Here is a 25,920-nt window from a genome sequence, read left to right as displayed (position 1 = left end):
GCCAGGACGGGAGCGGGGCCGTGGCCGGCCGTGCGGGTGGGGAGCACTAACTGGTTGCATGTGTTTTTAATGGTCCCCCCAACTCCCTCTTAGATGGTCTCTAGCGACCGGCTCGTGTCACTGGAGGACGAGGTCTCCCATAGTATGAAGGAGATGATTGGAGGCTGTTGCGTTTGCTCAGACGAGAGAGGCTGGGCCGAGAACCCGCTGGTTTATTGCGACGGGCACGGCTGCAGCGTCGCGGTGCATCAAGGTAAAGACCCAACCGCCCGGCCGAACCCGGCCTGCTCCCAACCGTCACCGCTTCTCCCCCACCTTGGCAGGCAGCAACTGCCAGTTCCCCTTCCGCCCCTCCCCCCGCCCCCGCCCCGTCCGGCGGCCCCCGGATTTACTCGCAGGGTCTGCGGAGGAGTAGAGGGGTGTGGGCCGTGCATGTGGGAGAAAGTGCGTGCGGCCTGGACTGTCATGTGACGCGGCTCTCACTCTCTGAAGTGTCATTCAGCCCCCGCCTGCGAGCCGAGGGGCTGGGGACTTTCCGAGGCCGAGGCTGGACCTCGGAGCAGGGGTGCTTGCAGGGCCCGGGGCCCGTGGGCTCGCGCCCCGGGAGAGTGGGGGCGGGGGTCGCGGAGCCTGCCCCCCTCCTTCCTGTCACCGTGGCTGTGGGCTTGGGTTTGGGAGCATTGTGACCCCTCCCCCCTCGCTGCCGACTCCCGTCTGCCGCAGCGTGTGTGGAGACTTCCTGTGGCATGGAGGCGGGCGGCCTGGGGAATGCGACCGGCTGCTTTGGGGAGCGCGAGGGGAGAAAGGGGGATGCCTCGCCTCTTCTGTGCAGCAGAAAGCTGCACCCCGAGCTTTCTGGCAGATGCACTGCTCCTTCCGCCTGGGGACAGGGAGCCCCTGCGGAGAAGGGGCCCACGCCCCCACTTCTGCTGGTGCAGGGGTGCTGTGACTGAGCCGCCCAGGGCTGGTGGATGAGACTGTTGGAAGTGGCTGCGTCTGGCCACTGTTTCAGTTTGTGTTACTGAAGAGGAGAAGGGGTGTCGCCAGAATTGAGCATCCTAGTTCATTTCTGAGAATTTCCACTTGGTGAGTTTTTGGGGTGTGCCAAAACAGCGGAGGAAACTAGTAAGACACTCTGGCCATTGAAGTTTGTGACTGAACCAATCTCAATTATTTATTGGTAACTTTTACACTCTCCCTGTTTATTCACAGTTTTGCCCTTTTTCCCCTTGCGTGCTGCAGATTTTGTCGAGGCGTTTTAGAAGAGATTATCTAATGAAGGGAGGAAACTCTTAAACAAGGTGCTAAAGTACATTCTTGATAGAATGGAATTTCAGAGTTGTAACGTGCAGTGGTGGTCATTTTGAGATAGTGAATTTTAACCTAAGAGGGCAGGTATTCACAATTTCTTTTTAAGTAAAAGTGAAGTTTCTTTTTTTTTTCAAGGAGTGATATTGTGTGTCAAACCTAGCAATTGTCAAGCTCTTTGGTATTTTAAGATTTTGAGCCTGGGGTTTCGTTTTTCTGTTAACAGTTTTCATTGGCCAGCATTTTAGTTATTTCTTTTGAATTCTATGATAAGTTACCAAGTGTAGATCATCTGTAACCTTTTAAAGCAGCATGTAAGAGACAAAGTTAAGAAATTTAGAGCAAAATTCTTGAACACTAGCCTTGTGTTCTAGCTTATATAACATTTATACTGTGACATTTGCACATGTTTTAATGGTATTAGAAATTAGCTTTTGGAGTTTAGAAAACGTCTATTATATCTAGGTTAATTTCAAGCTCTCTGTAAGCTCATGTGAGAATGTCAGTTGAAAGTTATGTTTAGGTTTTTGGAAAAATTGTTGAACTAATTATATATTGATATTAAATGATTTGTTAATATCAGGTGGTGATTCAGTTGTGTGATACATAGTCACACAGTTGTGGGTCCATCCTATTATATGTTTAGCAATAAGCATATGTTTAATTTTTAAAAAATAACAGCTTTATCGATATATTCACATACCAACAACTCACTCATGTAAAGTGAACAGGTCAATGGTTTGTAGTAGTATGTTCACAGAATTGTGAAATCTTCCACCACAGTTAGTTTTACATTTTCATCAATCTTAATAAGAACTTTCATACCCGTTAACAATCACTCTCTATTTCATTCTATTTCTATTAGAAGAAGCTCTAATTCTGTAGCCCTGAGTAACCAGTATTGTCTGTTTCTCTGAATTTGTCTATTTTCAATGTTTCTTATAAATGAAAGTATTTCACATTTAACATACTTTGTTTCTGTAATCAAGTTCTCGCTTTGAAAGATTCTCTAGAAATGATTTCATTAGACTTAAGTAAAAGTACTTGTAATTTAAGCTGTAAGATATAAAAATCAAAAGGAAACGAAAAATCTAGGAAACAAAGCTATGGATAGAGGCATAGACATAGGTGTGTACATATGTAAGTATATTAATTCATAAAAATAGAAGTATTGGCCTATGTACATATATTTATATGGCAATGAATTGAGGTAGTGGATGGACTTTGGGCCTCTGCTCATGCCCTGCCTCAATGCAAGAACACTTTTGTTCTAACAACCTGGCATTCTGATGCTCACCCTCCTGGCACAATCACTGAAGACAAAATGGGTTCATAAGCAAATGTGGCGAAGAAAGCTGATGGTGCCCAGCTATCAAAAGATAAGCGTCTGGGGTCTTAAGAGCTTGAAGTTAAACAAGCGGCCATCTAGCAGAGAAGCAACACGCCCACATGGAAGAAGCACACCAGCCTGTGCGATCATGAGGTGTCAACTGAATCAGGTAACAAGCACCAGAAGACCCCCAAAAAACCCCCCAAAACCAAAAAATGTTGAGAACGAGGGCGGTTGGAGCAGAGATCCAAAACCCATTTGTAGACAACACGATATCTCGTCACAATGCTCACAAGGAATGGATGAGTCAACCAGGGCAGAGTCCTGCCTTTCACTGTGGGCTAGATCTGAGCATGTACACAGGTACAGATGAGAGCTCAGGACACATGGAATCCAGGTCAAATAAACCCCTCAGGAAAAGTAATGGGAGTAGCCATACCAGAAGGGTAGGGGGAAAGGTGGGGAGAGGAGGGAAGGAAGATGGGCACTGATTGACCCCAACACCCCCTTCCCCCTGAGGGAGGAACAGCACAAACCATGGGGGAAGGGAGGCAGTAGTTGGTGTAAGATATGAAAATAATAATTTATGATTTATCTAGGGGACATGAGGCCGGGAGGAATAAAAGCTGATACTAAAGGCTCAAATAGAAAGTAAAGGGTTAGAAAATAATGATGGCAACATATGTACAAATATGCTTGATGACAATTGATATATGGATTTTTACAAGATCCCCTAATAAAACTATCTTTAATTAAAAAAAAGATAGGAATGAATGAAATTCCTGTTACTCCATAAAAACTGTTATATTTTACCAAATGTCCTGTGTATAGAAGAAACAAAAATTGTATGAAAAATACTTAAATGATGTTTAAAATTTTGATAGAACATGTAATAATTTTACTTTTTAATTAAATAAGTTTAATTAAAATTTTAGATATGATAAGTAGAATATAAAATGTTTTAATTCTTTGTAAAGCAAGTTAACTCAGATAGTTTGAGAGGTAGTTTAACAGGACTTTGAAAGGTACTTGAATTTCATAATCCTTTAAATCTTAATATTTCCTAAAACATTATATTTCCCTACAGCTTGCTATGGCATTGTTCAAGTTCCTACTGGACCCTGGTTTTGCAGGAAATGTGAATCTCAGGAGAGAGCAGCCAGAGTGGTAAGGACTGTTTGCCAGAAATACTGAGCTAGTTCTTGAGTACCATGGGGTGCTGTATACTGGTTGCAGTGTGAAGAGTTAGCAGACTTTTGTTCAGAGACTAATTTAAGAGAGAATTTGTGCCAAATAACGACTTAACGATTTTAAATAGATTTTATAAATCTGAAAAACAAATTGAACCTCATAAGTATATGTGGATGGATATTTTGTAAAGAATGAAAATATGAAGTCAAGTTTGGGCTTTACTGATTGATTATACAGAATTAGGAAAAGGTGAAAAAGCTATGGAGATTAACTTGATGAACCATAGTTAAAATATAATGGCGGTGCATCTAAAGGAAGGTATATGGATAAGTTCTGTTTAATTTGAAAAAATAAGGGTTTTACTGTCTACCGTAGTTTACTACATCTGCTCATGGACAAGGGACATAACAACCTTCCCTTTTCACTTGGCTGCCTACTGTCTCTCTGAACACTTTTTAAACTGGTAAGAGGGAAATCGGTGTTTTCTTTTGTGGCCAAAAGCATTTTTCCCTGTAAAATTGGCAATATCAGGGAGAAACAAGATTTAATCTTAATTAGTCCTACAAAAGTGTGACACCTTAAAATGTGGTATTTTATACCTTTTAGTATTGAGTAGAAATTTTGACAAGTCAAAAAAATTTCAACTTCTTTAGGTGTATAGCAAAAGCAGGACCGTTTATTTTCAATCAATCAAAAAACTATCTAGGATTGTGTGTCTCAGAGCACTATTCTGTGGGTAGGCATTTTTTTTTGTTTGAGAGTGCACTGTGGTGAAATTATTGTTCTACTATTCAGATCATGAGAATTAGCAACGGTAGTAGGGAATCAAGGTTTTTTAGGACTTGAAGTATTTATAGGTTATGTGTCTTATTTTTCCTGTACACCCTTCTCCCATGGCATCCCTTCCCCTTTGCATCATGTGATGGTTTGGGGTGGATGGATCACCAAGCAAAAGGAAGTCATGCTTTCAACAGATTCAAACCAGAATAAAATAATAAAATAAGAGGGTGGGTATGAAAAAAAAAGGAGCATATACATCGTTAATGGAGAGTGATGGAAAGCTTTTTTCCTCTCAAGTGCCACTTGTTGAATTATTTTGTTCCTTTATAAATATGGTCAAGGTGAATAAGGTAGTTATCTTACAAGGTATATTAGGGTACTTGTTTCAACTGTTCTATAAGTTTTGAAGAAGAGATACAACCTCTTTTAAAGTCCTAGAGTAACAAATATAAAAGGGTAGAGAAATTAAAACTTCCTCCAAATGAAGGAAGGACAATTTACTGCCAGGATGTAGCAGCCAAGAACTTCGAAATAGATCTTGGTGCTTCAAAAAGGAGTTGACCCAGTTTTTATCTTTTGCTTTGTTGGTGTGCCTGCTTCCTTTTTTTTGGTATGCTGCTTCAGTGATCAGTTCCTAACCTCTTTGAGTGCCGAAAAGGAGCCCTGGTAGCGTAGGGGGTGATGCATCGGGCTGGTAAACACAAGTGGACAATTCGAACCCAGTAGCCACTCCATGGGAGAAAGGTGAGGTCTTCTGCCTCTGTAAACATTTACCATCTCAGACACCACAGGGAGCAGCTCTCCTTTGTCGGATAGGGTTGTAAGGATCAAAGAGTAAGCAACAAATCTATGAGAGACGGTAGTCTGTTATTCTCATTTTATGGATAGAGCATGGTAGTTTTTAAGACTGTCTACGTGGACTCTAGGTTATGTTTCACTCACACATTCACTGCCATAGAGTTGAATCTGACTCATAGTGATTCTGTAGGACAGGGTAGAGCTGTCTCTCTGGGTTTCCGAGGGTGTACATTTTTACTGAGCAGGACTTTTCTCACACAGGTCCACTAGTGGCTTTGAACTGCTGACATCATTATTAGTTGCCCAACTAGTAACCCACTATGCCATCAGTACTCCTACGGGTATGATTAGAGCCCAGACTTGTCTTGAATACAGAGGCAAAGCTCTTAATTGCCTTGAAATGAAAGATGATCATATCTGTCATGAAAGATGGTTATATCTCAGCTTATGATATTTCTGTTTCCTGCTTAAAGAGAGTTGACTGAGGGCTGAAATCTCAGAAGCTCCTTTTCTTTTGAGGAGAAAACCCCTTTGGTTTGGCTTGGCCAAGGTGCCCACTTATGGGCCAATTTGCTATGGCTGGGCATTCAAAAACTTAGAAACCAAATTCACTGCCATCTCTTCGATTCGGACTCACCGCGACGCTGTAGGACAGGGTCGAACTGCCGCTATGGGTTTCTGAGACTGTTATTGCTAGTAGAAAGCCTCTTCCTTTTCTCATTGTGAGGCTAGCAGCCCGGATCTCAAAACCAAGTCTCCTTTGGCTAGGCACTAGGGGGAAGTTATTCAAATGAAGGTGAGGAGCGTCCTGTGAAAGGAGGATAGCTCTTCTCTGGAGAGTGGCGATTGTATATTTAAAAAAAAAGTTGATTGGATTTCAAAAGGATGCTCTTTATATATGAGGAGCTCCAAAAAGTTAGTAGAAAATGGAACTAAAGGATAATGAAAATATCCTTTTTTTTTTCATGATGAAAATTTATCCTTAACTCTTTGAAGCTTTGTTCACTTAAAAGAGATGTGTATTTTATTTAATGTGAATTTAAAATTTTCCTGCCGTTTTGATTAGACTTAGAATGGTTAGCAGTTAAAGCATTCTTAAGCACCACAGACTGCAGTGACTTAAAATGTTATCTACTTGTATAATTTTTATCATATAGTAAGAAGGTATGTTAGATTCTGAATATTATGCGTTGAGAAGGGATTGTGCAAAATTAAGTGGTCAAAAGCCCATTACAAGTTGGCGTTACTAAGACATTTTTACTTTAGCTTTAATTGAAATATTAATGTTTTCTTTCAGGAGCTGAGCCATATCAACTGCTCGGCCTCCTTTTTGAATGAATATATGGGAATTTTTGTTTTCTCCATATATTTCAAAATTTCACAATTATGCTTTTAAAGTAATCCAAGTAAATTAAAATAAAACAAACAACATAAAAAACATGCCCACTACTTCTGCACAACCTTAGAATGTGAGGCTTCACGATCCAAGCCCCCTTCATTGGTGTTTGCGGTGACTTCCCCAGTGAGGTTTTCTTTTTACTTCCACCTGACCCTGCCCCCACACCTAAAAGTGCTGCAGTGGAGTGCCTTGAGCCCAAGCCTCCTAAGTTCCAGAGAAAGAGACCCTCTTAGCATCAATGCTAGTATGCTTTTGCATGCATATGAGGTGATTGAAAATACCATGATTCGAGATTGTACTATTGTGCTTTTTTAAATCTTTGCTTAAGGAAGACATTTACATATACATCATTATGAATTTGTAAAATTATTTGCCCTACATGCTTATCTATATGAATCATGTTTAAATTTAATTTATTATACATTTGATTATTGTACTTCTGAATCTTATAGAACATAATATCTATGCATTCCTCTCCCATAAATAACAAATGTCAATTCTTCATAGTTGGTTCATATCTTTTTTTCTGCTTAAATGAATAATGCACTTAAAAATCTCAGTTGAATTTCTTTGTGTATTCTCCCTAGTCTATCTGAGTCAACTTTTAATCAGTTTAGTGTTTGCATGGTCCATCTGTGGTGTAATACACACACACACACACATATATATACCATGTAGTATTATGCTTTGTAGAAATGGTATCATCTGGATGTGTACTGCCCTGCAATTTGGGATCTAGCAACATTAAAACATAAGAATTCAGTTAAGTTTTATTTTTTTCTGTTACATGAATATATGACTATTTCCATCTTTAGGTTGTTTTTACTTTTTCACTATTACAAATTGTGCCATAATGAACATACTTGTAAATGAAATAAAGTTTCCTTTTTAAAAATGCAGTCTGGAAATCTGTCATAGGCAGATGTCATGTGTTTGCATTTATAGTAAAGACTGATACATTCAACTTATTTAAAAATAAAATCTGATTTTGTATTATCTATTTATCATGGTTGTAATATTTTTTCCTGCCATCCCCACCCCCTTCTACTTTCTTTTAGAGTGATTGAGGTTTCTTTTTCTTTTAAATTCTCTGCTGGTAAATGGAGGTTGTATGTTTTTTTCTTGTAGTTATTGTCCTTAAATTTTTAATGTTAAAAAAAAAAAGTTTAATGTTAAAGAAAAATTTTTTAAATGTTCATACTTTGTTTTTCTTATTCTAATATCAACTCCTACTGAACAGAGTCAGAACAGACATCACTTGCATTGCCTGTGAGCTCTTTCCTGTGCAAAGTCTGTGCCATTGTTTATATATTAGTTTCCCTTTGTTCTTAATCTTCCAAATTTGTTATGGTTGTTTTTTTATATATTTATAGTTTGGACTTAAATATTACTGATGCTTTTGCTCCCTGCAACTCCTATTTCCCTTGCTTTTACATTTTCCCTCTCTTTGTAGTTTACCTCTTAGTAGTTTTTTTCTGTTGTGATTACTAAACTGCATTATTTTATACCCTCTTGTGTGATATTTACATACAGAATTTTGAGTTAATAGTTATTTTCTTGTAACCATAGATTTTATTCCAGTTTGTTTCATGGTAACCATTGCTAATAGTAAATCTGTTGGTAGTCAGTTTATTGTGCCTTGGCCTGCTTTTTCCTTTTGAGGACTCTGTCACCGGTTTTGGACATTGGTTTGTTCTGTGTCTTTAAATATTGTCACTCTTTTCTTATATTTTCGTCTCCTGGAACTGTTAATTAAATGCATGTTTGGGATATACATTCCATTCTTCATGTCTTTCAATTTTTCATTCATATTTTCTCATCATATCCGTATTGTGGATAATCTCTTTAGCCCTGTCGTCAAATTTATGCTTACTATTATCTCCTGTATGAACTGATTTCCGAATATCCACCTTTCTTTTTTGAATTGCCTGATATTTTTTCATTAAAAAAAAAATTGGTATAGTTTCCTCTTAAGGGTTATATTCCTCTTTTTATATATTTGAACATTTAAAATATACCTATTTTAAAGCATCTCAGATTTTGAAGTTCCCCCTTTTGCTAGCTAATGCTAGTGATGCATATTTTATATGCTTTATAAATTTCGACTGAATTACCATAATCTTTAGGAAATGTTCTCTTCTTTGTGATTCCTATTCAAGTTTGGCTTCTAGTAATTGAGTTTGACTTATAGTGGCTTTTACAGATTAGGAGGAAGGTTATTTGGGTGTGTTGGGCTTCTAATTACAAGGTTAACAGTTTTAACCCACCTGCTGCTCTGAGGGAGAAAGATGAGGCTTTCTGCTCCCATAGACATAAATAGTCTTGGGGCAGTTTTACTCTGCCTATAGGGTCCTTGTGAGTCAGAACTCCTTGGCAGTGAGTTTGGTTTTTGTTTTTAGTTTAAAAGGAGTTGAGAGGCATTTTAGAGTTGTTATGGCAGCTCTGTGAAGTAATTAGGGTAAGGCTTTTCCTGCCTGCCTTTTATGTTATGCTTAGTACTTGATTTTCATTTTTAAGGTGGCCCCATCATCACATCATGGCAGCTAGAAGGGTGGTCATTACAACTAGGTTTCAGACTGAAGGGAAGGTTCAAAGGTGATTCTTCAAGTAATCGTGAAGTGTGGTCTTAACAGTTGAGTTCATTGACAACTCTTCATACAGTGGAGTTCTGCTGGAAGGAAGAGGAGGGAGAGTGGCTTTGGTGTTGGCAACCAGCAGGCTTTTGTCAAAGGTTGCTCAGTGTGGCGCATTGCTCCTAACCAGTTTTACTGTGTCTCTTGCCTTGGGGCTTGTAGGTAATGTATTTTGGACCCCTCAACACATGCTTGAGGTTCCTGTTTTTTTTCCTTTAGAGCTTCTAGTTTATAAACACCAAAAGCGGATTATCTCACCTTTTTTGCAATTTCTTTGGTCTTAATGGGCCGTTTTCTTTAGATTCGTGCTCAATATGATTTAATAGGACCGTACTAGCTTCTGTCCTTACACAGGGAGAATCCAGTTAGAACTCTTCTGCAACTTCGTTGTATACTGGTCATCTTGTTGTTAGGTGCCATCCAGTTGGCCCCAACCCACAGGGACCCTATGCACAATAGAACAAAACACTGCATGGTTTTGCGCCATCACAATTGCCCCTGTGCCCGAGTTCATCGATGCAGCCAGCCCATCTAGTTAGGGGCTTTACTCACTTTTGCTTCTCTTACACTTTACCAAGCATGTCCTTGTAGTGGTGTCATAGTCAACCCAATTCAGGAGCAGTGGGGGCGATAATACTCCCTAGCAGTAGAACCAATCGCTGGGGGGTGGGCTGCAAAAGCAGATACCTACACTTTATCGTAGATTATGAGCTATAGTACAACGGTTTTTAATCGAGGGGGAGGGGGGACCACACACTAACTTTTTTTCTGGACAGTGGTAGGCCAAATAAGCTTGGAAACTTAAGTTCTGGCATATATAGCTGATCTGATAACTTTATTGTTAACTTTGAGGTTCTTTTTTAAATTTAAATTTGTCACCTAGAGATTTGGTCTTTTAAGTTTTTAAATTTTTAATAGTTTTATTGATATAAAAGTCATATCACACATTTCCATTGTTTAGGTCTATACCTTTTAAAAAGGGTTGTATATACATCATCACAATCAGTTATAGTGCTCTCTTCACCCTCTCGCATTCATTATTTGCTCCCCATATATATAGATATTGATCATTTTATTGGGGGCTCGTAAAATTCTTACCACAATCCATATATACATCTGTTGTGTCAAGCACATTTGTGCATTTGTTGCCATCATCATTCTCAAAACATTTGCTTTCTACTTTAGCCCTTAATATCAGCTCCCCATTTTTCTCCCTCCCTCTCCCCCCTCACACATGAACCCTTGATAATTTATAAATTATTAGTATTTTGTCATATCTTATACTGTCCGATGTCTCCCCTTACCCACTTTTTTGTTGTCCAGCCCCCAGGGAGGAGGAAATATGTAGATCCTTGTTATCAGTTCCCCCTTTCTACCCTACCTTTCCTCCACCCTCCAGGTATCAGGACTCTCACCACTGGTCCTGAAGGGGTCATCTGTCCTGGATTCCCTTTGTTTCCAGTTCCTATCTGTACCAATGTATGTCCTCTGGTCCTCTAGTCAGATTTGTAAGGTAGAATTGGGATCATGGTAGTAGGGGAGGAAGCATTTAAAAAGTAGAGGAAAATTGTGTGTTTCATCGTTGCTGCCTTGCAACCTGACTGGCTCGTCTCCTCCCTGCAACCCTTCAGTAAGGGGGTGTCCAGTTGCCTACAGATGGGCTTTGGGTCTCCACTCTACTCACCCTCATTTATAGTGATATGATTTTTTTTGTTCTTTGATGCCTGATTCCTGATCCCTTCGACACTTCATGGTCACACAGGCTTCTTCCATGTGGGCTTTGTTGCTTCTGAGCTAGATGGCTGCTTGTTTATCTTCAAGCCTTTAAGACCCCAGACGCTATATCTTTTGATAGCCAGACACCACCAGCTTTCTTCACCACATTTGCTTATGCACACATTTGTCTTCAGTGATCATATTGGGAAGGTGGGGACCCACTGATAGGATTTTTTTGTTCTTTGATGTCTTATATCTGGTCCCTTCAACACCTCGTGGTCACACAGGCTGGTGTACTTCCATGTGGGCTTTGATGCTTCTGAGCTAGATGGCTGCTTGTTTACCTGCAAGCCTTTAAGACCCCAGACACTCTATCTTTTGATAACCGGGCACCATCAGCTTTATTCACCACATTTTCTTATGCACATAGTTGTCTTCAGCGATTGCGTCAGGAAGGTGTGCATCATGGAATGCCAATTCAGTAGAACAAAGTGTTCTTGCATTGAGTAAGTACTTGAGTGGAGGTCCAATGTCCATCTGCTGCCTTAATGTTAAACCTATAAATATATGCACGTAGATCTATTTCCCCACCATCCTATATAAATATATTTACATATGTACATGCCTGTATTTAGACTTCTATATACAGCTCACCCTTTGTCTCCTAGTTCCTTCCTCTTATTTCCTTTAACTTTCCTCTTGTCCCACTATCATGCTCAACCTTCATTTGGGTTTCAGTAATTTCTCTCGGTTACATTGCCCTTACCAGGCCTCTCACACCGTCCTTGCCACTAATTTTGGATCACTTGTTAATCCCTGTCCCTGGGTTGGTCAACACCACCTCCTTTCCCCCCACCTCCACCTCTCCCATGTCCCCCTGGAACCATCGGTCCTGTTGTTTTCTCCTCCAGACTGTTCATCCAGCCTGTCTTCCCTAGATAGATCTGCAGAGTTAATATGCACCCATAAAACAAGGCATAGCAAGACAAAGTGACAAAAGAAAACACAACGATGACAACAAAAAAGAAAACCAGTGACCCATAAAAGAATAAATTAATTGAAAAAAAGAAAAAGGAAAAATTTTAAAAGGAAAACCTGTAAATAGATCAAGGTCTGATTTTTGACCTCTAGGTGTGTCCTCCAGTCAAGTCTGATGGGGTGCCACTCTCTGGGCCCAGAGTCTGTCCTTTGCACTCCCTCGGGAGCTCTCTACTCTGATTTTCTGTTGCTCTGCCGTATACCTTTAATGTTTTGCCTCGGTGTCTCGGGGTCAGTCCGGGCCAATTCCGACACTGAATCTCCAGTGTTGTCCTCCATAGGGCCATGGGTCAGCGAGGGACATCGTTTCTCATAGTGGGATCAGCCATATGGTCCACTCTGTGCATTGACTGTTCGGAGCGGGGATATTGTCCTCCAGGTCCCGTGGGCCAGGATGTGCTCCATTCTCTGTCCCTCCCCATTCATTTGCTCCTGTGTGTTCTGATCAGGCATGTCCCTCTCCCCTAGCTGCAGCTTCAGTGCAGTCCTGTAAAGTATGTTCTTCTGGGGGGAGGGCTAGTTGTCCACGTAGCTGGTATGGGGGCCAAGGCTAAGGCCCTTCCAATGGCTCCACTGAGATATCTAGTGATCCTAATACCAGAAATACCAGAAGTGGATGACTGACAAGCAGAAATTTGATTTTTCAGTGTTTAGAGGCTTGAAGTCTGAATTCAGAGTGCCAAGTAGCAGAAGGCTTTCTTTGTTGGCTCTGGAGGTAGGCCCTCGTCCTCAACATCTGTGGGCCTAGTAGCCCTTGGAGAGCTCCACGTGTCCTGGCATCCGCCTTCCCCTCCCCTAGCTTTGTCCTCGGGTTCTTTTTAGATGCTCTCTTTCCTTTTCCATTTCCTGCAGGATAAAAGGTGGTTCAGTTCCTAGGGAAACTCCAGTTGCATCTCACCAGGGCTGTGATCTGAGTAAGAGTGTTACAACTCACCCTCTCTCCTAATGCCTGGTTGGCTGATCATATCGTGGGAGATGGTGACTGCTTCATTTCACTGCCAAATGACATCATTATGTAATTGCCAAATGACAGACAATCATGGTCCAGCCAAGTTGACACGTTTATTTGGGGGGAGTTTGATACCTGCATTATTAAAAATTGTTTTAAAACATTTTTTTTTGAATTTTATACATCTTGGCTGGGCTTGATAATCTGTTGCAGTGGCCACACACCATTCACAGACAATGCATATGATTATGGGGGTTTATTAGGGAAGTTATTAACAAGTTACCACAAGCCAGGATCATGAAATGTTAAGGATACAGCAGTCTGGTCCATAGCAGCCCCTCTCAGCCAGTAGTCAAGTCTGGCTCTGGTTCTCAGCTTCTCAGTTACGTAGTCCCTTCACTTCTGCCTCCCGTCGTTTGGTCTCTGTGGTGTGGCTCCTCTGCTCTGTCTCATGGTCTCTATGCTCCAGCCTCTATTGCCTCAGCCATTTCAGTCGAGGATCTTGCATGTCCTCTGGTGGTTTTTCTTTCTTACTGATCCTGCTATTTTCCGAGATAGCTCTCATACTCACAGGAATGGCAAATCTGACCACTCCCCGAATTAGAGCCTTCTGTAACTTATTGGCATGATCTCACCCAATCATTTGATGAGAGTTATAGAGAAATGGATAAAAAGCATAATTAATTTCAGTCCACCACATCTTCCAAATATAGTCCTCTTGGCCCCACACATACATTATCACCTAATAGTTTTTGCTAAGAGTTTTCCTATCAACTTCTAACTTAACAAAATTTTATAGTTATCTTCCTTTATGCCTTTTTTTGGGTAGAGTTAGTTGTACCATTTATTGAATATGTGATAACACTACAAAAACAGTCATAATGAAAGAAGAAATCTTTGTGGAACAATTTTTAATTAAGAACATTTCTTCGATGTATAACATGCAAAAGATTATCAAACATGTCTATAGAAAGTGTTCAGATTTATATATAACCATCTTAATAGTTTGCACAAGTTCTGCAAATGACATTACATAATTTTTTAAAACAATTCTAGTATTTAGAATGATAAACCATATTTTAGCTGAACTTGCAGTAGGTTTGCTGACATTGAGATGTGTACGGGAAAGCTAATTTTTGATCAGTGAGTGAGCACTTACCTTTAGATAAAAATAAAGCTGTTGAACATGCTTTTGAGTAAAATTTCTTTGTTTCTCCTCGATGGCTACATTCTTGTGGAATGGCAGAAGAAAAGGAGGAAATGATAGTGGAGACATTAGACATGTTATTCAAACTATTTAAATTAATGTTTGCCTTATTTGGGTAGAAGTAGCACTGGTTGAGTTCATGGCTTGGATTTAAAATGGTGCTTTTGGGATTCTTAGATTAATAAGTTGCAATTAGTTGTTCTGTAGTGGAGGAATTGATGTATTGGTCTAGAATTTAATTTATTTTTGCTAGCATTTGTCCAACTGTGAAGCATTTTATTTACACTTGCAAGAACTAGAATTTTGTTCTTTTTCTCTTAATTTATCTACACATGATGTTGGGGATTCAAAGAATCGAAGTTTTGGCTGTGTCTTTGGGTATAGATTTGGAGAAGGGGGTTATTTAGTAACTGCTGCATATTTAATTTGTAACCTTGGCCTCCTCTTTTATATAATCACATGTTGTATTGTTTGCATTTTCACAGTGTAAGCTATCAAGTGTTCAGTAGAGTTTGCCTGCAGTGCCACCATTATTTTCCAATTTTTCAGATTTTGAGATGCCTAATGTGTGTGTAAGGCCTGGATATTGAAGGTGGAGGTAAAAAAATCAGGATATGGAAGGTTGGCGGATCTGAGATTCTTTAAATTAGTTTTCTATTTCTGGCTGTGTTCAAGTCCATCTTTTCAAAATAACTGAACACAAAGTATCAATTGCTTTTTCATTTTTTGATAAGTCACTTTGATCTTTCAAATTTTCTCCCACTTGAGCCTTAGTGGTGTAGTGGTTTCACATAGGGCTGTAGTCTGCAAGGTTGGCAACTCAAAACCACCAGCTGTTCCCTCAGGAAAGACGGGCTTTCCGTTCCCATAAATCATTATAGTCTCAGAAACTCAAAGGGGAAGTTCTGCCACATAGGATGGTTTTGTCCTAAAGGCTCGTTCTGAGTCTGTATCGACTTGATGGCACGCAGTTTGTTTTTTTGGTTATTTCTATATTTCAAATTCCAGTTTGGAGCAGGTCAGGTTTGATTGTTTCTGTAACTGAGCATGAGTTAATTTCTATCCTTTAAAGTCTTCATTAGCATAAGATCAGCAGAGAATTTAGTGGCATGTGTTGTTGCAACCTAGGGTAATAAACAACTTTCTTATCAAGTAGCAGATTGTGGTTCAGAGTAGAGAGCTCTATGGGGCTATTAGTTACATTAAAGCACTTTTCATTTGAAAACGTCTTGAAATTCCATTTCATTTCTTTATTTAGAGTCCTTTTTTCATTAAGAATATAACTCCATAACTGAACTATCCCTTGTTTAACTAGTTTGTGTTTTTTTGTGAACATGCTGTGACAAATTAATTTCATATATCAATTGTTCTCCTGGAATTTCCCAATAGTTCATCTGGTTTTTTTGTTTCAGTAACAGATGCTTCTGAATCCAGATATCAGTTAGATATATTCATGAGAGATGTTTGATTTATGAGGGTGAGAAGGAATGTATTGTGACTAGAGCTCTTGTGTGTACATGTATGGACTTTTCCCAAGCAGTACATGTTTGAAAAGGCCTCTGCCAGCAGTGTGGGTGTCTGCGGGAAAGTCCTCTCATCAGTACACTTTTCTTTGTCTCCTCGTTGTTGTTGTTGGATTCTGTTGTTGGTTCCGACACATTGTGACCCTGTGTACAGCAGAAGGAAATACTGCCCTGTCTCCACTGTCCGCACAATGCTGGAGTCTGTTGTTGGAGCCACGGTCCATCTAGCTTGGTGAGGGCCTTCCTCTTTCCCTGCACCTCTGCTGTACCAAGCACGATGTTCTTCTCAGGACCTGTCTCCTGAAAACATTTCCACAGTATGTGAGGTGAAGTCTTGCCATTCTTGCCTCCTCAAGACAGATTTGTTTGTTCTTCTGGCAGTCCGTGACTTTCTATTCTTTGCCAGCACCGTGATGCGGGTGCATTGGTGCTTCTTCCGAATTCAGTGCCCAGCTAGCTCATGCATTGGAAATATCAGGACTTGGGTCAGGGGCACCTAAGTCCACCAAGTAATAGCCTTGCTTTTCAACACACTAAAGAGGTCTTCTAAAACAAAAAACAAAACTCCAAACCAAACCAAACCGAAACAAAAGATGTCTTCTGCAGCAGATTTACCCAGTACAATGCTCATTTGTTCTTTTGACTGCTACGTCCTTGAGTCTTGATTGTGGATATAAGCAAGATGAAATCTTTGACAACTTGAATCTGTTTTCAGTTTACTATGTTATTTTTTGATCCCTAAACGATACAACTTTGAGTTGTTGTCCATATTGAAGGCTGCAGTCCTCGATCTTCATCAGCAAGGGCTTCAGTTCTTCCTCACTTTCAGCAGGCAAGGTTGTGTCATCTGCACACAACAGGTTGTTAATAAGCCTTCCTCCAATCCTGGTGCCGCATTCTTCATATAACCCAGCTTCTCTGATGATTTGTTCAGCATATAGATGAAATAAGTATGATGAGAGGATACAACCCTATCGCACACCTTTCCTCATTTGTCTTGTTCTCACTCAATGCCCTGGAGGCAAGGAAGACTCAAATCCACGTCCTGAGGGTTTTTGAGACTAGAACTATTACAGGAGTAGAAAGCCCAGTCTTTCTCTCTTGCTGTTGGTGATTTTGAACTGCCCATCATGTGGATCACAGTCCAACACATTGCCACGACACCACCAGGGCTCCATCTAGTGCCGTTAGGGTACCTTCAAAAGCAAAGGTCCAATCAAAACAGTGGCTTTCAATGGGAACTGGTGGGCCATTTCAATTTAAGGCCGAGAGGTCAGCTCTAAAGAACACTAAGGTGACTTTTTTTTAGACTTCAAAGGGGTAATTTTAGTAGACTTCCTTGAAGCATGCAGGCTGACCAATATGAATTTGTTATGAAGTGGTGATAAGAAAATAAAAAGGTTTATGATGAGAAAAAGGACATAGTGTCCTGAACAAGTTTTTTTTAATCATCATGACATACAGCTGTTTATTTCTCAAGTGTTGTCCTATGAGAATTTGCTGGGAATTCTTACCACAACCATTCTAGAGCTCTGATGTGATCCCTTTAAACTTCCTAGTTCCCAAACTCAGAAGAAGATTTAGGGGACCCTGATTTGAGTCCGTTAGGGGTACTGAAAATGCTGTCTTGATGTGTAAATCAAACAGTGAAGAATTCTTTGGAGAAGAGTTAGAGACGGAAACAGCATCTTCAGAAGTATGTAAAGGCCTACAGGGAGGCAATGTTAAGAAACAGTACCTTCACATTTTGATATTTTTATTAACAAAAGGCTTCTAATATCTTGTAGCAATACTTTATGACTCACCCTAGTATGTTGGTTGGTGCCTCTGTTCCTACTATTTCTACTCCCCCGACCTCCATCCCCGCCATTGTGTTGTAGCTGCTAGTCTGTTTCCTTAGAACCCATTAAAGGCAACATGTCCACATACTGCCCCTCTGATGGCGTCGCTTTTCAGGGGCCTGGTGCTTCAGCAACCGGGGCAAACATTTTGAGGTTGCGCCACATCTGACTTGGTCTTCATATAGCAGCAAAGAAGAGAGGGCAACAGGCGGTGACAACCTAAGTGTGCATGTGCCTAGGCTGCAGTGTTGGAATATGAATGGTGGAGGGTCAGGCCTGGGCTACAAGGTGCATGTCAGGCTCAGCCACATCTGGTTTTGGTGGCTCTGTGGCACTCTTAAGACTGGCCAGAGAATGTCCTCTCCCCTTCCTTTCTCCCATTCTATTCTTATATTTGTGGCTTGATGATCTGTTGTCTGAATTATTGTCATTAGGGGCATGTCCAGTTGCCTGCAGATGGGCTTTGGGTCTCCACTCCGCACTTCCCCTCATTCACAATGATATGATTTTTTTGTTCTTTGATGCCTGATATATGAGTCTACCGATACCTTGTGATCACACAGGCTGGTGTGCTTCTTCCATGTGGACTTTGTTGCTTCTGAGCTCGATGGCCGCTTGTTTTATCTTCTAGCCTTTAAGACCTCAGATGCTATATCTTTTGATAGTCGGGCGCCATCAGCTTTATTCACCACATTTGCTTATGCACCCGCTTTTGTCTTCAGTCATCGTGTCAGGAAGGTGAGCATCATTGACTGCCAGTTTAATAGAACAAAGTGTTCTTGCATTGAGGGAGTACTTGAGTAGATCCTCAATGTCCATCTGCTTCTTTAATACTAAACATAAATATATGTACATAGATCTATTTCCCCATTGTCATATATAAATATATTTACATATGTTCATGCCTGTATTTAGACCTCTATAAATGTCTTTTGCATCCCAGTTCTTTCCTTTATTTCCTTTTAATTCCCTCTTGTCCCACTATCAGGCTCACCCTTCATTTGGGTTTCAGTAATTCTTCTCTGTTACATTACCCTTGATCAAGCCCTCTCAAGGCCTCTGTCACCCTTCTTGCCATCAATTTTGGAGATCCAGGTTTAAGGAATTCTTTTGCTAATTTGACATCAGGTTCTTTTAATAGTTAGCATCAGGACAGTTTTCTCCCTTGAAAATAAGGTATATTTCTTCCTTTTTGATAGATCTATGAAGTATTCTAATTTTTTTTTTGGTGTTGGCTATCAGGAATCCCAGAATCAAATCTTGTCTTTAGTTGTATGAGCTGTATTAATGTCATTATTAGTATATTTGTTTTCTCCTCTTCATTCTGTGGAGTTTAAGACTTCACCTCTTATCTTTTCCTCTGCATGTTGATTTCATTCTCTCACACTGCAGACTCTCTACTTCATGAGACTGGAACCATGATTGCCGGCACCTTTTGGCTCTCATCTTCCCAGCCCCTTCTGCCAGAAGAAGGGCGCTCTTTTGAAGACTCCTGGGGAAGGACTCTGACTGGCCTGTCTTGGATCATGTGCCCGTCCATGTGGCTGGAGAGTAGGGAGGGTACTGTGAATGGCACCCTTCACTAGAACTACGTAGTTGGAGTCCAGGGTAAGAGCAGTTTCCCTAATGCCAGGGGTGGTGTGGGCATTGTTTGCAGAAGGGGCAGTTAATGAAGCAGATAACAATAGATGTCTACCATACTATAGTGGTTTTTAACGTTTAGTTTTTTCATGGTTATAATATAGTCCCTTTGTTGTAGGTTGTCTTACATGGTTTCTTAAATTTTTTAAAGTAAATACATGAATATCATAAACTATTCATTCATGCTCTAAGCCATTACATTTGTCTCTTGATTTGCTGTGTTAATTTAAAATTGTCAAACTCCAAATTTTCTGTATAGTTTTCATTCTACCTGACCCACGTTGAACATTTAAAACTTTTTTTTTTATCATTTTATTAGGGGCTCATACAAGTCTTATCACAATCCATACATACATCAATTGTGTAAAGCACATTTGTACATTCATTGCCCTCATTCCTCAAAACATTTGCTCTCTACTTAAGCCCCTGGCATCAGCTCCTCATTTTTCCCCCTCCTTTCCCCGCTCCGCCCTCCCTCATGGACCCTTGATAATTAATTTATAAATTATTATTTTGTCATATCTTGCCCTGTCCAACATCTGCCTTCACCCACTTTCTGTTGTTTGTCCTCCAGGGAGGAGGTTAGATGTAGATCCTTGTAATCGGTTCCCCCTTTCCAGCCCACCCTCCCTCCACCCTCCAGTATTGCCGTTCACACCGCTGGTCCTGAAGGGATCATCAGCCCTGGATTACTTGTGTTTCCAGATCCTATCTGTACAGTGTACATCCTCTGGTCTAGCCAGATTTGTAAGGTAGAATTGGGATCATGATAGTGGTGGGGGGGAGGAAGCATTTAGGAACGAGGAAAGTTGTATGTTTCATCGTTGCTACATCGTACCCTGACTGCCTCGTCTCCTCCCCGATACCCTTCTGTGAGGGAATGTCCATTGGCCTACAAATGGGCTTTGGGTCTCCACTCCACACTCCCCTGATCATTCACTATGGTAGGATTTTTTGTTCTGATGATGCCTTATACCTGATCCCTTCGACACCTCGTGATCACACAGGCCGGTGTGCTTCTTCCATGTGGGCTTTGTTGCTTCTGAGCTGGGTGGCTGCATGTTTACCTTCAAGCCTTTAAGACCCCAGACACTATATCTTTTGATAGCTGGGCAACATCAGCTTTCTTCGCCACTTTTGCTTATGCACCCCTTTGTCTTCAGTGATCTTATCAGGGAGGTGAGCACACATTGGTATGTTTTTTTTGTTCTTTGATGTCTGATAAGAACATTTAAGACTTATCTTTCTTACAGTTTTTAGGATTTCTGAGAAGCTTTCTTCTTTTAACATTGATTTTTGGGTTCCTTTTTCCTTAGTCCTTCAAAATTTTAAGTTAGGCCTGGTTTTTATTCTTGCTTACTTCACCTTAAGTTAACTTATGCATGCTAGGGGTGCTTTTGTAGTCATTAATATGACTTAAAGGAAAATTTGAACTTTCAGAGTAATGTTTTCAGTTGACTTTTGCATATTTTCACTTTAGTATCCTAGTCATTTTAAATTTTATTACCTGTGAATGGTCACTGTTATAACCAGAGCCTGTTTTTTATAGATTATTGGAACAGTTTAAGTTTTATAAGCGGATATTTTACATGGTTCAAGATTATAAAAGTTTGTACAGTGAATATTTTGTCTCCTAACTTCTCACTTGGACAGTTTTATCTCTGTTCCCTATTTTATTAATTTTAAGTGTTTTTTTTTAGGGTACAAGATTATAGTACATAGACTTATGTAGTTACTTGCTTTTCTGCTCATTTTGCAAAAAGGTAGCATGCTATACATACTTAAATATTTCTCTCATCATCATGCTGCTTTCCAATTCAGTATAGCTTTCTTCTAATTTGAGATTATTTCTTATAAAGCAAATACGAATGTTTTGTTTTTTTCCTAATTTTGCGAGTGTTTCTCAGTTTTTGGTACACACAAAAAATTATGGTCCACAATATTTTCAATAAAAGTATTATTTTAAATCATGCAGCAATAAAGGTAATCTCTAGTTGAGCAGTTTGAAACCACCAGCTGGCTCCATGGGAGAAAGATGAGGCTTTATATCCAGGGAAGAGTTACAGTCTTGGAAATCCACCCTTCCCTTATAGGGTCACCAAGAGTTAGAATTGACCAAATGGCAATGAGCTTTTTGTTTATTTTTATATGGCCCTATAATGAGCAAAAATGAACAGTTGCCATAATTTTTCTAATTCTAAACAGTTTCTGATTTTTTTTCTTTAAAAAAAATTTATTGGGAATTAAATAGCAACTTATCAAACCCCCTTTATGTTCTCTTCTTGAAAAATATTTTCTTCTCCACACAAAGTCACACTTGGCTAAAAAAGAAAAAAACAGAGCCACACTTGGCTGCCCCCAGTTTAGCTTATTTCTTCACATCCCTCCTTTTCTTTTTAAAATCATTTTATTGGGGCCTCGTACAGCTCTTATGACAATTCATTCATCCATCCATCCATTGTGTCAAGCATATTTGTACATTTGTTGCCGCCATCATTCTCAAAACATTTTCTTTCTACTTGAGTCCTTAGTATCAGCTACTAATTTTTCCCCTCCCTCCCTGTGATTTCCTAATGTTAATCCATTCCTGCATTCCTGGAATCAGTTTCACTTGTCCATGTTGAAGTGACTTTTTAAATAATGCTTTCAAATTCTGTTCACTGATACTTTTAGTTAATTTTTACATTTGAGAGGGCTTCAAAAAGTTGACAAAAGACTTGTATATTAATAAGAAATACAGTATAAGTCTGTAGTTTTTCCCCCTCTTATCTTAGCCTCATTCTCATGTTTGCTTCATAGAGTGAATTGGAGTATTCCTTAATTTTCTATCTTTTACAAATGTTTAAATAGTATTAGTGTAAGTTCTTTTAATTTTTGGTAGAATTCTTCAATCAACCTTTTTTCGGTTGGGAGGTTTTTGTTCACTGATGCAATTTTTTTTTTCTTAAAGTTTTGATGTAATTTAATTGATTTTTTTCAACTGTTAAAAGCTGCAAGATGACCCCTACTATCATGACCCTAATTCTACTTGACACATCTGGCTAGACCAAAGCATGTACATGGGTTACAGATAAGAGCTGGAAACACGGGGAAATATAGGTCTGACCTCGGGACCAATATTGAGAGTAGCCATACCAGGAGGGTAAGGGCAAAGTGGGGGGAGAAAGGGGAAACTGATCACAGTGATCTACATATAACTCCCTCCTAGGGGGATGGACAACAGACAAGCGGGTAAAGGGAGACGTTGGACAGTGCAAGGCATGAAAAAATAATAATAATTTATAAATTATCAAGGTTCAAGAGGGGACTGAGGGGGAAAATGAGCTGATACCAATTGGGCTAAAGTAGAGAGAAGTACAAAGAACTCATTATATATGCATTTCAGCCATATTATTCATTGTTATATCTTTGACATGTCAAAAATTATGTGATTTATCATTTGATTATTTATTATACTCTGCATATGAAAATATTCTGACCCATTTAAGTTGGTTGTAGAAATCATACCATTTGATTCCTAACTACTTCAAAGTATATTTCCTAACAAGGATTATCTCTTAATCACAGTAAAGAAATATCAGAAAATTTAACACTGATATATACTGTTAACTAATCTATTAAAAAATTTTTAAAATCATTTTATTGGGGGCTTATACAAATCATCACAATCCATACATACATCAATTGTGTAAAGCATATTTGTACATTCGTTACCCTCATCATTCTCAAAACATTTGCTCTCCACTTAAGACTCTGGCATCAGCTCCTGAGGTTTCCCCCCTCCCTCCCTGCTCCCCACTCCCTCATGAATCTTTGATAATTTATAAATTATTATTATTTTGTCATATCTTGTCCTGTCCGACGTCTCCCATTACCCACTTTTCTGTTGTCCATCCCCCCAGGGAGGAGGTTATTTGTAGATCCCTGTAATAGGTTCCCCCTTTCTACCCCACCCTCCCTCCACCCTACCAGTATTGCCACTCTCAGCACTGGTCCTGAAGGGATCATCTGTCCTGGATTCCCTGTGTTTCCAGTTTCTATCTGTACCAGTGTATATCCTCTGGTCTAGCCAGATTTGTGAGATAGAATTGGGATCATGATAGTGGGGAGGGTGCGAGGAGGAAGCATTTAGGAACTAGAGGATAGTTGTGTTTCATCGTTGCTATGCTGCACCCTGACTGGCTCATCTCCTCCCTGCGACCCTTCTGAAAAGGGATGTCCACTTGCCTACAGAATGGGCTTTGGGTCCCCACCGACTAATCTGTTGCTCACAATTCACTGTTCACTATTTTCTCAAAACTGTTTTGGATTGGGGTTTTTGGGGGGTAGGGTGTGGGTGGTGGTTGGTTTCAGAGTAGGGTTCAGTTTAGTATTTCACATTGTTTATATTTTTAGGTTCCTTTCATTTGGAATATTTCTTTGTATCATGGACATTTTTGAGAACTAGAAGCCAAATAAAGTATTCCTGAGTTTAAGATTGATGTATCTACTAATTAAGTAGTAGTTAAGGCATTTTGACTCAGGTATATTATTGTATCATTTTAGGAAACTTAGGCTATCAGTTTTTCCTGTTATTGATGCCTGAACTTTTGAACATTCAATTAGGCTAGTGTAATTTATGAGAAGATAATTTGAAACCAAATGAATACTCTATTTCTCATCAAACTTTCCCAGAATGATTTAAGAAGTTATTGATTCTCACCTAAATCATGATATTTCAAAGTATGAGGTATTTGCTATTTTATGGTGCTATTTTAATTATTACTTTTTTCCATTTCTATTTCATTTTATTGTTTTTAACTCATTAACTTGCTAATACACAGAAATGGAATTGAGGGTCTTAATTAACTTTCCCCCCCAGTAGCTTCTAGTAATTTACTTGTGTATTACCAGTGAATTATTAAATGTATAATCCTATCATTTGCAGATACTTATATTTTTATTTCTCCCCTTCTGTAAAGTGAGAATAACTCTAGTGAATTTTGCTCACAGTGTCAATTTTGTAAACCATTAGAACTAGATTAATGGTGCCAAATTTTGTGGTGGATAACAAATCCCACTCCACATGCTAGCTGCATCTTAGTATAAACCTCAGCCTCCTTTTCCTGTTGCTACATGGACATTTTCTCACCCTTAGCCACCCACGACCGGATGGGCAGATAGTGGCCTCGAGCTTGGCAGTCTCCATGACTTTATTTACTTTAGACCAGCGCTCCGTAACTTGGGGTTTCTATACCCACTTTTGGGACCAGCTGCAACTGACCTCAAAGTGTAGCGCATAAGACACTCTTTACTTCAGATCCACCGGTTCTGATAATTAGTTGGAACAACTCACAGAATGTACTTCTTCTTTTTTTTTTTTTAAAGGTTTAAACAATTTATTGTGTCCAAAAACAAAAACAAAAAAGGGAAGAAACCAATGGGGCTGAGTGAAGTGAAACGCCAGATTACGCTGCATGCGCCGAGTGATTGTCGCACACCCAAAGACGGGGTGGGGGTGGGGTGGGACAGAATGTACTTCTTATTAATTATAAGCCAAAAGATTAAAGTGAAGAAGAAATAGAGAGGGCAAGGTCTGGGAGTGGAGGTGTGGGGATTACAGTGTGTAGCTTCCATGTCCTAAGAGTGATACTGCAAGGGCATAAACATCAATAGGTAGTCTCTAGAGCCTCCATCTTCCAAAGCTTTTATTGGTCTCCCTCTGTTTCCCAAAGTGAGGGATAAGGGGGCTAAGTGTAAAAGCAGATACTTAACACTTTATTCTGGATCATGGGCCATCATATAACGGCTTTTAATTGCCAGAGGGTCCTTGAGTAATTATTTTTTTTTGAAAAACGGGTTGTAGGCCAAATACGGTTGTTTGAGAGCCACTTGATTATCTCTTATCTCATGGGGTTGAGAGAGCATTGCTCTTCTTAGTTTAAGGTGACCAGATTCTAACATTGGTGAAGCGGGACACCGTTGATAAAAAACTAATATCCTGGCGAAATAGCACATGGCAGCCAAAAACCGTATACCTAGCTTGTCGTGCATTCTTTTGTTGTTGTTGTTGTGCATTCTTTCCAAAGATCGGGACTTTTAAAAAACGCCTTGGGATGCGGAAAAAAATTGTTAAAAGTCAGGACTGTCCCGCCAAAAGCGGGATGTCTGGTCACCTTAGTCCCTCCTGAGTAGGCAGACCCTTACTCATTAGTCTCAAGACCAAATAAATGCTAAAGACTTTCTGCAGTGTGATTCCACACTATGCTCTTTGCAATCCTTTTATTATTTTGCTGAACTGATACAGACCTCTTTTGTAATCAAATAGAAGTTAAAATGGTGAAACAAAATGACGTTAAATGTATATAAAATGCAAAGAGCCCAAAATAGCAAGGCAACCTACTTTTTTCCTTTCAGACTTATTGGCACATCATTCACATCATTCAATTCAATTGTTCAATCATGTCAAGAAGAATTGTACAATCTTTACCACAATCAGTTTCGGAACACTTTCTTTTTTTCTCCCATGACTAAATCACCTTTAAAATGAGCTGTGTAATTACATTCAGTTCTAGTGCCCCCCCCCC

General features: G+C 39.7%; 1 protein-coding gene across 5 annotated transcripts in view; it reads left to right on the top strand.

The window, feature by feature from the left end:
* The window catches only part of MLLT10 (MLLT10 histone lysine methyltransferase DOT1L cofactor), a 252,498-nt gene that overhangs the window by 121 nt on the left and 226,457 nt on the right, over nucleotides 1–25,920 (top strand). For all 5 annotated transcript variants that reach the window (XR_006681004.1, XR_006681005.1, XR_006681003.1 and 2 more), the window contains exons 2-3: nucleotides 94–253; nucleotides 3,726–3,805. Coding sequence is in view for 2 of the 5 variants with exons in the window: in XM_045300194.1 (XP_045156129.1) it covers nucleotides 94–253; nucleotides 3,726–3,805 (240 nt within the window). In the remaining 3 variants the exon portion in view is untranslated. The remainder of the gene's footprint in view (nucleotides 1–93; nucleotides 254–3,725; nucleotides 3,806–25,920) is intronic.

This window comes from Echinops telfairi, unplaced genomic scaffold (assembly GCF_000313985.2).
Source record: "Echinops telfairi isolate 266 unplaced genomic scaffold, ASM31398v2 ScPeMD7_7461;HRSCAF=8499, whole genome shotgun sequence".
NCBI classification, from domain to species: Eukaryota; Metazoa; Chordata; class Mammalia; order Afrosoricida; family Tenrecidae; genus Echinops; species Echinops telfairi.
Note: the sequence above shows the minus strand (reverse complement) of the source record. Positions and strands in the feature narration are given on the sequence as shown.